Raw genomic sequence first — 12,705 nt, forward strand, 5'->3', positions numbered from 1 at the left:
AAAGAACCAAGTGCTGTTTCGTCTGTACCAAACGAGAGCACTCGACAACTCTTCAATCCACTATAACATGCACTAGTGGCCCACCTTTAGGCCCACTAACCAGATATTTATATCAAATTGAAACTTGGCAAATTTTCGTCTTTCTTCTTTTCTTTTTTTTTTTTATATCAAGGGCTTTATGAACAGTATGATGGATGGGTCCCAAATCCATGATCAGAAATGCACCAATCCAATGGGTCTGACTTTTTTATTTATTATACAAGTCCAAAAATTGGAGCCCAAATATTCATGGAATAGTGGGCCCGAGAGCCTACCACGCAGTAGATAAAGAACAAGTTCAATATAATTGCCTTAGTTGTTATGGGTGGGGAAGCCCATTAGGGCACACTGGCACGTGACTGTCTGACCTACCCTTGTGGATCTACTTCTCAAAAAATCAGCCTGGTTGGTGGTTCTAGTTGAGAAATTTTCATTATGGCATCAAACTCGGTAATGGTTCAGTTGGAAAAAAAAAAGGGTGGGATTGGTAGAGTTTACGCTTTAAAAGTGAGCTTTTAAATTAAGAGAAACCTAATAAAGTGGAAGTGTGCACACAGTTTTAACATAATTAAGAAGATAAATTGAAGTACTTTATTAAAAATTATTTTAAAAAATGCTGAATTTATGCCAGCTTGGATCACACATCATCGCAACAATATTTCTAACACAAATACCAAAGAAAAAAAACCATGTGCACATATGAGATACGCTAACAATCAACATGCCAACAAGATGTCAATAACTTCCACAACCATGTTTCTTACATAAATCCTTAACGAACAGGCAAGCACGTTGGGCCTTCCCATACATACACAATTGATTGGATGGTCGACATCCATTCTAACTGTTTAGTGGCCCAGGAAATCTCTTAAGTGGGCCTTTTCGGGGGGGGGGGGGGGGGGGGGTAGAAAACAGCTAGAGTTGAAAAGTCTCATTGGAATATGTTAATAAAATAAGGCATGGAAATTGATATAACACATGGGAGTTCAAAATAAGGTTCAACATGATCGACTGTCAACACTCCCATCTCATCTACCTACATAGAAATCACGAAACTCAGTAAAATATATGAAGAGACCCGTCAGGACAACCAAAAACTGTTTCACAAGGTGTTTGTAATACAACTTAAATTAGAAGAAGCCTCTTTTACTTGGAGATGTCAGTGATCGGTCTGATGCTGCAGTGGTAGGCAATGGATCACTTCTAGCATTTTTTGATTCACGTCTTGATGATTTAGGATCCATCAACAGCGTCTTTTGGAAGGTTTGGGAAAACCCAGTTGCGATTATCGTCACGTGGACCTCACCTGTGTATCTATCATCAATTACAGCACCAAAGATTATATTGGCAGATGGATCTGCCAAGCTAGTCACTATCTGCATGCCAGATAAATGGAGTTGTGTCAATCGTTATGTCTGAAAGAGGATTACTTGCATTCATAGTAACAGAGTTCCGATTCAGCAATTATTCGGTGACGGTCCAATTCGGTAATTCGGAAAAGTTTCCTAAAAATTAGGGAAAATTTTGGAGATTTTACAAAATATTTTAATGGATTTCTTACCAAAACCTATCATCTTCAACTTCTTTCTAAATACTATCCTCTTTTTGATGTTTGAATGTTGAAAAAACTAAAAATTTGGAGGTGAAGGGTACAAATATTACCATATTCTATGATTAATTGAGGGATTGTCGATTAATTCGTCAATTCGCTGAATTAATTGGCTAACCCCTCATTTAGAGAATTTTACAATTTTTTTTTTGAAAAATTCGGAGAATTTTGTGACTTAGCTTACGTCAGGAAAGCAGAAGCCATCCTTGCATCTTTGCCATATATCTGGCAAACATGCAGGGACTCATGCTGAACATTCAACATGACTTGAGTGTAACCACCACACGATTCTTGTTTCGGAAAAAAAGAGAGTAAAAACAGCATTAGTGAAGTAGGAATGCCGTGAACATCAAATACCTGTGACACTCTGTTCACTTCTTGCAAAGTTAGGTCCTTCCCTCCAGTAATATTGTAGACCACACCTGTTGCCCTCTCTATGGACCTTTCAATTAATGGAGCTGACGTTGCCTGCATCGCTGCCTCTTCAGCTCGATTTTTGCCCGTGGAAACCCCAACACCAAGCATGGCAGTTCCAGAGTCTCTCATTACAGCCTTCACATCCGCGAAATCCACATTCACTAAGCCTGGAATCTGAACCATTGCATAAAAGATCTAGAATATTGGTGTACAAACAATAGCAAAGTTCTTCAAATAATGGATATGAGCCCATGAGCTAACAAATAAGGCAGAATCTTACAGTGATAATGTCAGAGATCCCTTGAACACCTTGGCGAAGCACATCATCAGCCAGAAGGAAGGCTTCTTGTAGGGGTGTCTGTGCAGTCGCTACGTCAAGCAACCGATCATTGGGTATGACAATAAGAGTGTCCACTGAAGCCTGTAACTTTTCAATAGCTTCCAGAGCCTGTATTATGCCAAAGAGATCAGATATAGCGAAAACCTAAGGGTCTGTCTGATAGACCATAATTTCAGAATAGTAACAGTATATTACTGCAAACATAGCACATAATGGGAGCGAACACAACATTTGATGGGTCAGAAACAACCCAGTAAGACGAACCTAGTAATCCAATCTCTCTCTTTCTTTTGTACAGTTAGAGAACATGGGGATTGGTGAATAGACCATAAACATAGAACATCAAAGGCTCTGATCAAAAGGGTGATCCAATAAGGACAATTTTTTCCCCTAGGAGATCTAGTGGAACATAATCATCAAATTATGTCACACCGCCATGCATGTGCAATTGCGCATCACATGTGCTTCAATGCATTTGATGTGCATCCTTACCTTCTACTCTCATGTTCTAAGGACAAAACATATTCAGTGGTAGACAGAAGATGGTAAGCTACAATATGATACCGACACCAGCTAATTCACAATGCCCAGCATAACTATATGGACATGATATGATATTATATGGATACGGATGCCAAACACAGAAACAAAACTTCTACTTTACAATTTTTAGCATTTCTCATTATAATGTAAGTTATTTCGTCTCTCTTCAATTTTTCTTGTTTTCTTGTCAGCAAAAATGGAAAAACAGTATATGATAACAAGTGTTACTGTAAAAAACTCTGGAATTTTAGAACTTCCATCACATTTGTATAATGTTAAATCTAACAAAGTGATAGCTTAAAAAAGCGAAAAGTTAAGGCACACCAGCAAAATTTGGCATGCCCACATACGTATCCCTATCTAGGAGTTTTGGGAAACTAAAAAATATATCCCAGTTTCCCATATCAGCACGTGTATCGGGCATCTTAGATGGTAAGCATCATCATCATCAAAGACTAATCCAAAAAACTCGCGGTCACTTAACACACTCCTTTTCTCGATTCAATTCCATCTAAAGCCATGTCTTTTATTATTGCAAGCACGTTTCAAAGTTTCAAACTGTTTTAAAATGTTTCAATGCAACATTCCACTTTTGGATGAGACTAGAATGAACATTGACTTCGAAACATTCAATGTTTCGGGAATATTTCAAATTATCCCAGAAAGTTTCAGTCGAGACTTGAGACCGTTTCGGTTTTTCTCCTAACCAAAACATGCCCTCGAAACGAGATTTTAAACCTTGATAGCAAGTGAGATTTTTTTTTGCTAAGCAAGCAAGGGGTTAGTGGTTAATGGAGGTGAAAGTGGGTTCAACAGGGTTTGAACCTAGGTCATGGGATCGACTCTCCTCAAGCCTTTGCCACTTAGCTAATGGCACCTTCATAGCAAGTGAGATTTTAGATAGAAAAAATGCCATTAAAATTGTGCTGTGAATGAAATATAAAGGGCCTTTGAGAATTTGATCTCAATGTAAACAGAGGAAACGTCAGTGTAGTTTGACCCCAAATTGCTGCTCTCTTTGCCTTTCTAGTGTGGAATCAGTGGATCACATCCTTCTCCATTGTGAGTTTTCTGCATCTGTTTGGTCTCATTTCCTTACCCTTTTCGAGGTCTACTGGATGACTCCTAACTCGGTGGAGGCTCTTTTCCAGAGTTGGGACCAGAATTTGTTTTTTGGGAAGAAGGAAATCTCATGGAAGTTTCTCTCCTTTGCAGTCTCTTGGGGGCTGTGGCTTGAAAGGAATAGAAGAATCTTTAAGGAGGCAGTCTCATCAAGACAGGATATTTTGCTGAAGGGTCTTGGGCTTCTTTTCTATTGGTGTAAACTTTGTACGGAGTTCAGAGGGGTCTTTTCCGAGGATTTTGTATTTCGCCGGGACTCCCTATGTGAGGGATAGGTGTTTTGTTGTTTTTGTTCTCCTTGGTTGGTCATCTCGAGCGGTCGTTGTATATTCTTTTCTTGTTCTTCTCTTTTTAATAAATTTATACTTAAAAAAAAAAAAAAAAAACTCAGTGCAGTATGACTACATAGGAAATTAACAAAATCAGAAAGAAGTCAAAGAACATGCATGAGAAATGGTCAGCTTTATATATAGCCCATAAGAAAAAGACCTGTACAGTCCTTCGGCGACCTTCAAAACTGAATGGATAAGTGACCACTCCTACAGTCAAATAGCCAGCATCCTTGGACAATCGAGCAACAACTGGAGCGGCCCCAGACCCAGTCCCTCCACCCATTCCAGCAGCAATAAAAACAAGGTCTGACTCAGCAAGAGCTTTACAGATCGCATCTTTCGACTCCTCGGCAGCCTGCTCGCCTAATTCTGGATTTCCCCCAGTACCTGTATTTCTGAACAGAGATCTATCAGTTAAGAATAGAAACATGACATATAGCACAGAGTTGAACAAAGTAATTACTTACCCAACCCACGAGTCAATTGATCCCCTATTTGAACTTGTTTCTTTGCATTTGATTGCAGTAAAGCCTGAGCATCAGTGTTTATGGCATAGAACTCAACGCCCTGAATGTCAAATGAGAATTATCAAAGACTTGAAAAAGAAATATATAGCATGAGCCTTACAAAAAGGTTACAAAACCTAATCTAACACGCATTTTTTATGATTAAACAATTCTATTAACAAGAAAAGAGAAACATAAAGAATTTATGAAACCAGATTTCCTAATACAACACCGCTTTTGGTCGATGACTGGTTTACATGAAAAGGGAACTAATGCCTCGACAGGTGCTTATTGTGAGACTTTCCCTTAGGCAAAAGAAAGAAAAATTAAACAACTACGGCAGACACCTCATACCAAGAGACACCAAAAACAGGCGCTAATCGTGACTAAGGCCTACGCCTCACAAGTTAACTTTTCTTTTCTTTTTTTCCAATGTTTTTTAATACAATATTTTTATAAAAAAAATTGAATATTTTTTTTTTCTAGGCAAGTAGGATTAGTGAGATCAATAATTAGTAGGTGCAGGCAGATTTTCAACCTAGGTTGTGGTATTAACAATTTAACACTCATAGACTTTAACCAACTTACTATGACTAAGGCCTATGCCTCCCAAGTTAACTTTTCCTTTCTTTTTTTCCAATTTTTTTTAATACAACATTTAAACAAAATTGAATATTTTTTTCTAGGCAAGTAGGATTAGTGGTCAATAATTAGTAGGTGAAGGCAGATTTTCAACCTAGGTTGTGGTATTAACACTCGTAGACTTTAACCAACTAAACCAGCTCACACCTACAAAATTGAATGTAAAATAGTAACTTATTTTGTTTAGCTAAGCCTGTTTTTAATGAGTTCAATAACTTGGTGGTTCGGTGCTGGCAGGATATGAACCCAAGTCTCTATCTTTAATGAAAAATTGTTGAATTGTTTTGATTCACAAATAAACTTTTGTATTATGTAGCATTATGTAAAGAAAGCTACTGAAAATAGCTTGGGTTTAGAAATATGTGGTGATTACCTTAATTATTTGTATATTATATTATTTATTAAAAAATTCCATGCATGTAAAATTTACACCTTATTCCTCGAGATTTCAACTTCGAGGCTTTGGATAGTATAGTGCCTTACCACACACCTCAACGTCTTTAAACATAGGAACAACCTTTTCAAAGAACTCACTTTGTTGGTCTATGTATTAAATGTACAAAGGAATCAGTTTCAAGTTAGAAATATGCTTTCCCATAATGATAAGAATCATGAACAAGGAGTCATAGTTGTGAAAGTTAGTTTTATCAAGCCAAGCGGCATGCATAGGGAGCAAGGCGTGCCAAAAGCACCTTAAATGGGTCCAAGTGAAGCAACTTGAATGAGAAGCACACCGTTATATACCTTAGCTGTGACTCAATGCAAGAGCAAGGGGCATGAGACGCGCGCCTTATTGAAATGTGTTTCTCTTTCCTACTTCTATGAGCTATGAACCCATGACTACCACAAAAACACTCCACCCCACCCTCACCCTTTCTTCTCCGTCTTTATTATCTCATTTCTATGATATTGCCTTTCATGTTTTGAATCATGTAATAGACCATTGCATACTTGAATCGTGGATGGTGATTTTGCTCATTGAAATTGAAGTGTTCAATACTTTCATATGATTTTATACTACTTCTTCGTGGTACCAACTTTTAATTGATGGTAAAAGAAACTGCATTTACTCCTAGCAATTCTCAATGTGATCCATGTATTAAATAAGTCAATTTTCGATCAACTTCGTGAGATGTAAAGCTTTTTTTTTTTCAAATATTAAATAAAAATTCTAAATTGAGAAATTTGTCCAATTATCATAACAAAAAAAACTATCAACCAATTTCAATTGATGGCAAAAGAAACTGCATTTATTCCTAGCAATTCTCAATGTGATCCATGTCTTAACCTAAATCAACAATGGACAAATTATAGAAACTCTTAGCGAAGCATTAAATGAGCCAATTTTCGATCAACTTCATGAGATGTAAAGCTTTTGTAACAATTCTTAAATAGAAGTTCTAAATTAAGAAATTTATCCTATCAGCCACTATCACAATGTTGAACAACCTATGACCCTAGATGATTCAAACCAAAAAAAAAACCTAAATCCTAAAAAAAAGAGTTTAAATCAACAGAAACAAAGCACAGATTCAATTGGAACTAAGAAATCAAAGCAAATAACAAGACCAAATTTCAAGATATCAATCGAAATCGAACCTGAAGACCGGTTCCAATCATCCGATTGACGGCATTGTTCCCTCCTCCACCAATTCCAACGACCTTGATTCGAGCGGTTTCCGAGGCGGCGGAGAGAGAGCAGCAATAACAACTGTTCTTCGAAACGAGGTCTCGACATTTGAAGGACTTAGAGATGAAGAGATGAACAATAGAGGGTCGATTTGGGACACAGAAGGAATTTCTTTTGGCGGATGGGGAAACTGAGGGATAATGTTTTGGACGGCTGCGAAGGAATAGGTTCTCACAATACTGCATTTTCGCTTAGAAGAAACCTCGCTCGCGAAAGGGTTATTGACCGACGATGGACCAGGAGAGACTGGACCCAGTAGAGCTAAAGGAGACACGTGTCTTCCTCTTCTCCTAACACTATCACAATTCACTACTAACCTTTTAATTTAATTATTTAGATATACCCCTCCATGTTTAGGTGATATTTAAGATACCCACCTATGTTTTCAAACTGATGACATGGTCCCTTCACCTTTGTCTTCTCTAACATATCAATAAAAGATTACTTAAATACCCTCATCTTCAACTTCTTTTATGATGATTTCTTTTTTTTCCCTCATGTTAAAACCTAAAGTGTTTATCTCTTTCAACCTTCATGCCTCAAGAGGAAGATTCTTATTTTTAAGAGCTTAAATTCAAGGCGAAGCGCTTCGTCCGGGTCTTTTTTATCCCACAAACTCGGTTAGGGGCGGCTTTGAGTGGGCTTTATCCGTATGAGCGGAGCGTTCAGCGGTGTGGGCAAGATCTGGAGAGATTTGTTCATGAAAACATCCCTTTTTCGTTGCCACCGCTCAATCCACCCTTGCAGAAAGTTGGTATTCAAGAGACGAAAAATATGTCAAGAAGGTGGAACTAGGAATAAGAATAGGGATCCATGTCGAGCCATCCTGACGGACGAGCAGCGTCAATTGAATCGGCAGACACAAAGACGAGTTGGCTTTGTTGGATTTGTTGTCCTACGTACCCAAACCAGTGTATAAAGTCTAGAGAAAGGAGCTTCTATCTCTCTTGCTTGGGCGTCAGCATATCCTTCTCATAAAACCGACCAATAATTTCATGTTTTTGCATTTTTCTGCCGCAGTTTACAATTATCTACCAAAATACAAAGTTCTCTTCTTTTTTTTTTTACTTGGCAGGGGCAGGGCCTTTCTCGCTGGGCGAGCGCATCCGATTCGTCAGTCCTTTCCTAAACAACTTCCCGTTCAGTTGCTGAAAGATAGATGCTGATAACGTTTCTAAATGAGATTGAGTTCCACGGATATGCAGGATAGAAAGATGAAATATAAGTTTAAGTGGAAAAATCAAGGTTTTTATACGGGTAGTTAAGAAAGTGTTGAAAATTACCTAAGTTCCCTTATCTTCAATCTCTTGCTAGACACTCTATTTGTCCTCAAAACAAAACATCTTCAACTATTGTGACAAAAATTTTAAATCTATCAACCTTATCTACAATCAGTAATTTTCAATACTATCTTAACTACTCGTACAAAATCCTTGCTTTTTTTTTACCCAAACTTACATTTCTACAAAAATAAGAATCTTCCTCTTTTGGCATGAAGGTTGAAAGAGATAAACTCTTCTAATTTTAACATGAGGGTAAAAAAGAATTTACTATCAAAAAAGTTGAAGATGGGGGTATTTAAGTTATTTTTTATTGATCTATTAGAGAAGACAAAGGTGAAGGGAGCATGTCATCGATTTGAAAATATAGGAGGATATCTCAAATATTCACTTAAACATTGAGGGGTATGTCTAAATAAATAAACAAATAAATAAGGTTAGTTGTGAAAACATGCCCTTTGACGCCCTTGACTTAGGACTTCTATGGAAGATTGATACTATTTAAGTAAAACAACCCCCCTACCTATCCACACCCCCACCACCTTTTCGTAAATATTTGAGAAATCCTGTATTTTCAAATTGATAAAATATCCCTTGACCACAGTCTTCTATGAAAGAATTATGAAAGAGTTTATTTAAAAGGGTAATTTAATGTTTCAATTGTTTCAAAAACCTAAACATTGAATCGAAACAAGATTTTAAACCATGATGATGATTAACTAATTTGACATGTGACTTGTGAATGAGAAAGATATTACATGCATATTAAATTCGGGTAATTCGGACAACCCGATGTCTATGCCTAAACCCAACTCAATTTGGTTCGATCAAAATTTTGTTTGCCCAAACTTAACCCAAAGTCGAATTGAACTCATCGGATTCGGGTTTGGTCCGTTCAAGTTGCAGCCTTATTTGACCTCAATCTTTTGAGTAACACTAATAAAAAATGACCTAAATACCCTCATCTCCAACCTCAAATCAAAATTTCATGATTTTTCTTTCAAAATCTTAAGATTAACATACTAGTGAGACAAGCAATAGATGCTTGTTAATTCTTAAATCAACCCATGTTTGTGTATTATGGTCAAATCACTAGCTCCCATCTTTCATTAAGGTTTTTTGTTTGTTGATGTAACCTTCATAAATTTCGTCTCCATTGCCATTGTTATTGATGAATCTTATTTCAGCAATTCTAGGCTTACTTCCATCACCTGAACAGCTTGACCCTTGACTCTTTTTTTGGATCGGTACATGAGCTACTAACTTGATTCTTGCTAGTTAATATATTTAACTTTTCCCCATAAAATAGAAATAGTTTGTCTTCAAACCCCATTATAGGCTATAGTGTATTAAAGGCATATCCATGTATGACAAAAATGCTCTGTTCCTGCTATCATTCACCTGCGAGTAGGTACAAAGTGTTTTACGACCTGAAATAAATTAAGGAATTAAGGTTTATTTATTTATTTATTTATTTATAAGAGGGGTGACTCTACTAGAGATTGACCCATGTTTTCAAAGTGATGACTTGGACATAAAATGAGTTGGATTTTATTTGAAATTAGAGTCATCCAAATAAAAAAAAATGGGTTGAATATTGTTTGATGTCTCTTGATACGAGTCGGATCCATGTTAGATATGGATCCATCCCTAAATCTGCCTATATCTAAATGATAGATTGCATAATTTCTAGAATTTTCAAAATAGAATCAGGATCCAAAACAATGTCCCATTGCGATAGAATATGAATGGAGTTTAAGTAACATGTTTTAATTAGACTTTAAAACACATCGGACTCTTAAACAAGTCACGTAGACACCGTTTGTTGCCATAGAAACAAGACACCATTCTTGATCATGACTCCTATATACTTCTCTACTACTTCAATATAACATGAATTGTTATAAAATAAAATAGTATAGCAATTATCAAAGATGTAGAGAAGAAAATTTGTTGAAAGGTCTGAAATTATCTGGCTTGAATTAAGTAATTTGGTCGGATCGAATCCGAATTTAAATTAAGTGAAAGCAAAATAATTTAGATATGATTTTATCTAGTAGGATCCAAATCGGATACGGATTTGAGTCAAGATGAAAATTTCTAAAATGGACATTGATATACCAATATACACATATCCGACTAGTTCCAACCCATTTTATGCCCTATAGTTCCATGCAAACATCCATGTCAGTGCAGTGTCGTGCGTAGTCACATTAGCATTTTCCTTCACTAAAATGTGGAGGTACCTCTAAATCAACCCTAATAAAAAGACAATTCAAAAAGTGTTTACTTAGACAGTACCATTCGTGTCACAACATATCGATCCTCTCCGAGAGTTTGAGCAAACAACAACTTGGTCTCATCCATTGGAAAACACATGAGGGTGTCTCTAATATTTGTTGAAACATGGAGGTACACCTCTAATTTTTATTTATTTATTAGTACACATCTCAATCACCCAAAAAAAAAAAAAATCAGACATAATTTAAAAAAACAAAAAAGAATAATGTTGAAGTAACATCAGGCTGGAACTTCATATCGCACTTCTTGATGTGAAAGTGGATGGGAACTATAGATGTTTTTCATTGAGTTATGAGTAATAAAGCATCTATGGTTCTCATTCACTTAACGTCAAGAAGTGCAACATGAGGTTCTAGCATGAGGTCACTCCAGCACGACTCTTAAAAAAACACACCCCACTTAAAAAAAAGTGTACCAAACGAATTGTTCCGTGACCTCTTACATTTATTACAAATCGGTATTAGGAAGTCAAATTGTTATTCGATAAGAGATCACCAAATGGACTTATTCAATATTTTTGCTTCTTAAGTGGGCATATTTAATTAGAAGGGTAGATGGAAACAATATCAGTCTAAATTAAATTGACCTTTTCAAGAGCTCGAGTGAATGACACTTGGTGTCATCAATTTGAAAATTTAGGTATCAAAATATTCACAAATACCTCAGGTTGTGTTTGGATTAAGTGAATAAAAGAGAAACTCATTAAGAGGAGAGAATAGAAGGGAAGAGAAGAGAAACTCAATCTCTCTCCACCATGTTTGGATTGAGGAGAGAACTTGGGACAACTTTGGAATTTTAAAATATCTTAAAAGAGATCTACGGGTAGAGTTGAAATTATAAAATATTTTAAAAGGGTTTTTCTCCATTTCTCTTCTCTTTTTCCACTTTTGGAGAGAAAGAAAATTCACATTTTTTTTTCTCTCCTATTCTCTCCCCCACTTAACAATCCAAACAAGAGAAATGGAGTGAAGTTCATTTATTTCCTATTCTCTTCTCTTCTCTCCATTTTTCTCAATCCAAACACAATGTAAATCACCCAAAAAATAAGACATAATTCAAATTGGGTGATTTAGACATACTCCCTGATGGTAAATATTTGAGACACCCATATGTTTTCAAATTGATAATATATGCCTTGACGTTGAGAAAATAACATTGATGCCCTCATATGTAATTTCTATTTAAAAATTCTTGATTTTCAATCCCACAAGTGATCATGTTCAATCTTTTCTTGAACCTAGGTTTCTAAATCTCTTCCAACCTTTAGATATCAAGAATAAGATGGGTTTTTTTTTGAAAAATTAAGAGTTTTATACAATAGGTTAATGAGTTGAATGGGTTAAGTATACATTTAAAGAGCCAACCAGCTAAGCTGGTTAAAGTCGACAATGTCAATATTACAACCTGAATTCAAAATCTGTCTTTATCTACTAATTACTAACCACTAACTTGATTGTTTATCCACACTTTTTTTTTGCTTAGCGGGCCACATGTACCATCCCACGGCATGTGTGTAGCAAGTAAATAATCACCTTTTAATTGAGGGGCATATAAAGATTGGAAGTCATGACATGGGGATCAAACTCAATCAATCTTGCCATCTTAGCTAACTCCTGGTGGGTCACACACACACACACAAGAAGTCTTAAACTAATTTGCCCTAAAGGTTGAAGAACTAGTGTATGATTAATTTACCAAATTAATGCCCAAGACGGTAACAAGTGAAGAAGAGATTGATAACAACAAATTGAAACTTGCACATTGATGATCTTGAGGTGTTGGAAGTTGAAGGAAAAATCACTGCTCGATCATATTAAATGCCCAAACCTAACATTTTTGGGCATCTGAGGGTGTATATATATATTTAAGGGCATTTTAGGTATA

General features: G+C 36.3%; 1 protein-coding gene across 2 annotated transcripts; it reads right to left on the reverse strand.

Annotated features, from left to right (window-relative positions):
- Nucleotides 1-960: 960 nt before the first annotated feature.
- LOC147400841 (cell division protein FtsZ homolog 1, chloroplastic-like) lies at nt 961-7,486 on the reverse strand. 2 transcript variants are annotated; one of them, XM_086441876.1, is made up of 6 exons: nt 7,150-7,486; nt 4,870-4,969; nt 4,560-4,789; nt 2,346-2,513; nt 2,006-2,260; nt 961-1,415 (listed from the first exon to the last, which is right to left on the reverse strand). In XM_086441876.1, exons 1-6 carry the CDS (start codon nt 7,423-7,425, stop codon nt 1,170-1,172), a joined length of 1,275 nt encoding a protein of 424 aa, XP_086298002.1. In that variant the 5' UTR covers nt 7,426-7,486; the 3' UTR covers nt 961-1,169. The 2 variants fall into 2 exon arrangements, with proteins under 2 accessions (XP_086298002.1, XP_086298003.1); XM_086441877.1 differs by having other exon boundaries at nt 2,006-2,239; nt 7,150-7,482.
- Between the last annotated feature and the right edge of the window lie 5,219 nt (nt 7,487-12,705).

This window comes from Akebia trifoliata, chromosome 5, assembly GCF_017979445.1.
Source record: "Akebia trifoliata isolate Shusen 1 chromosome 5, ASM1797944v1, whole genome shotgun sequence".
NCBI classification, from domain to species: Eukaryota; Viridiplantae; Streptophyta; class Magnoliopsida; order Ranunculales; family Lardizabalaceae; genus Akebia; species Akebia trifoliata.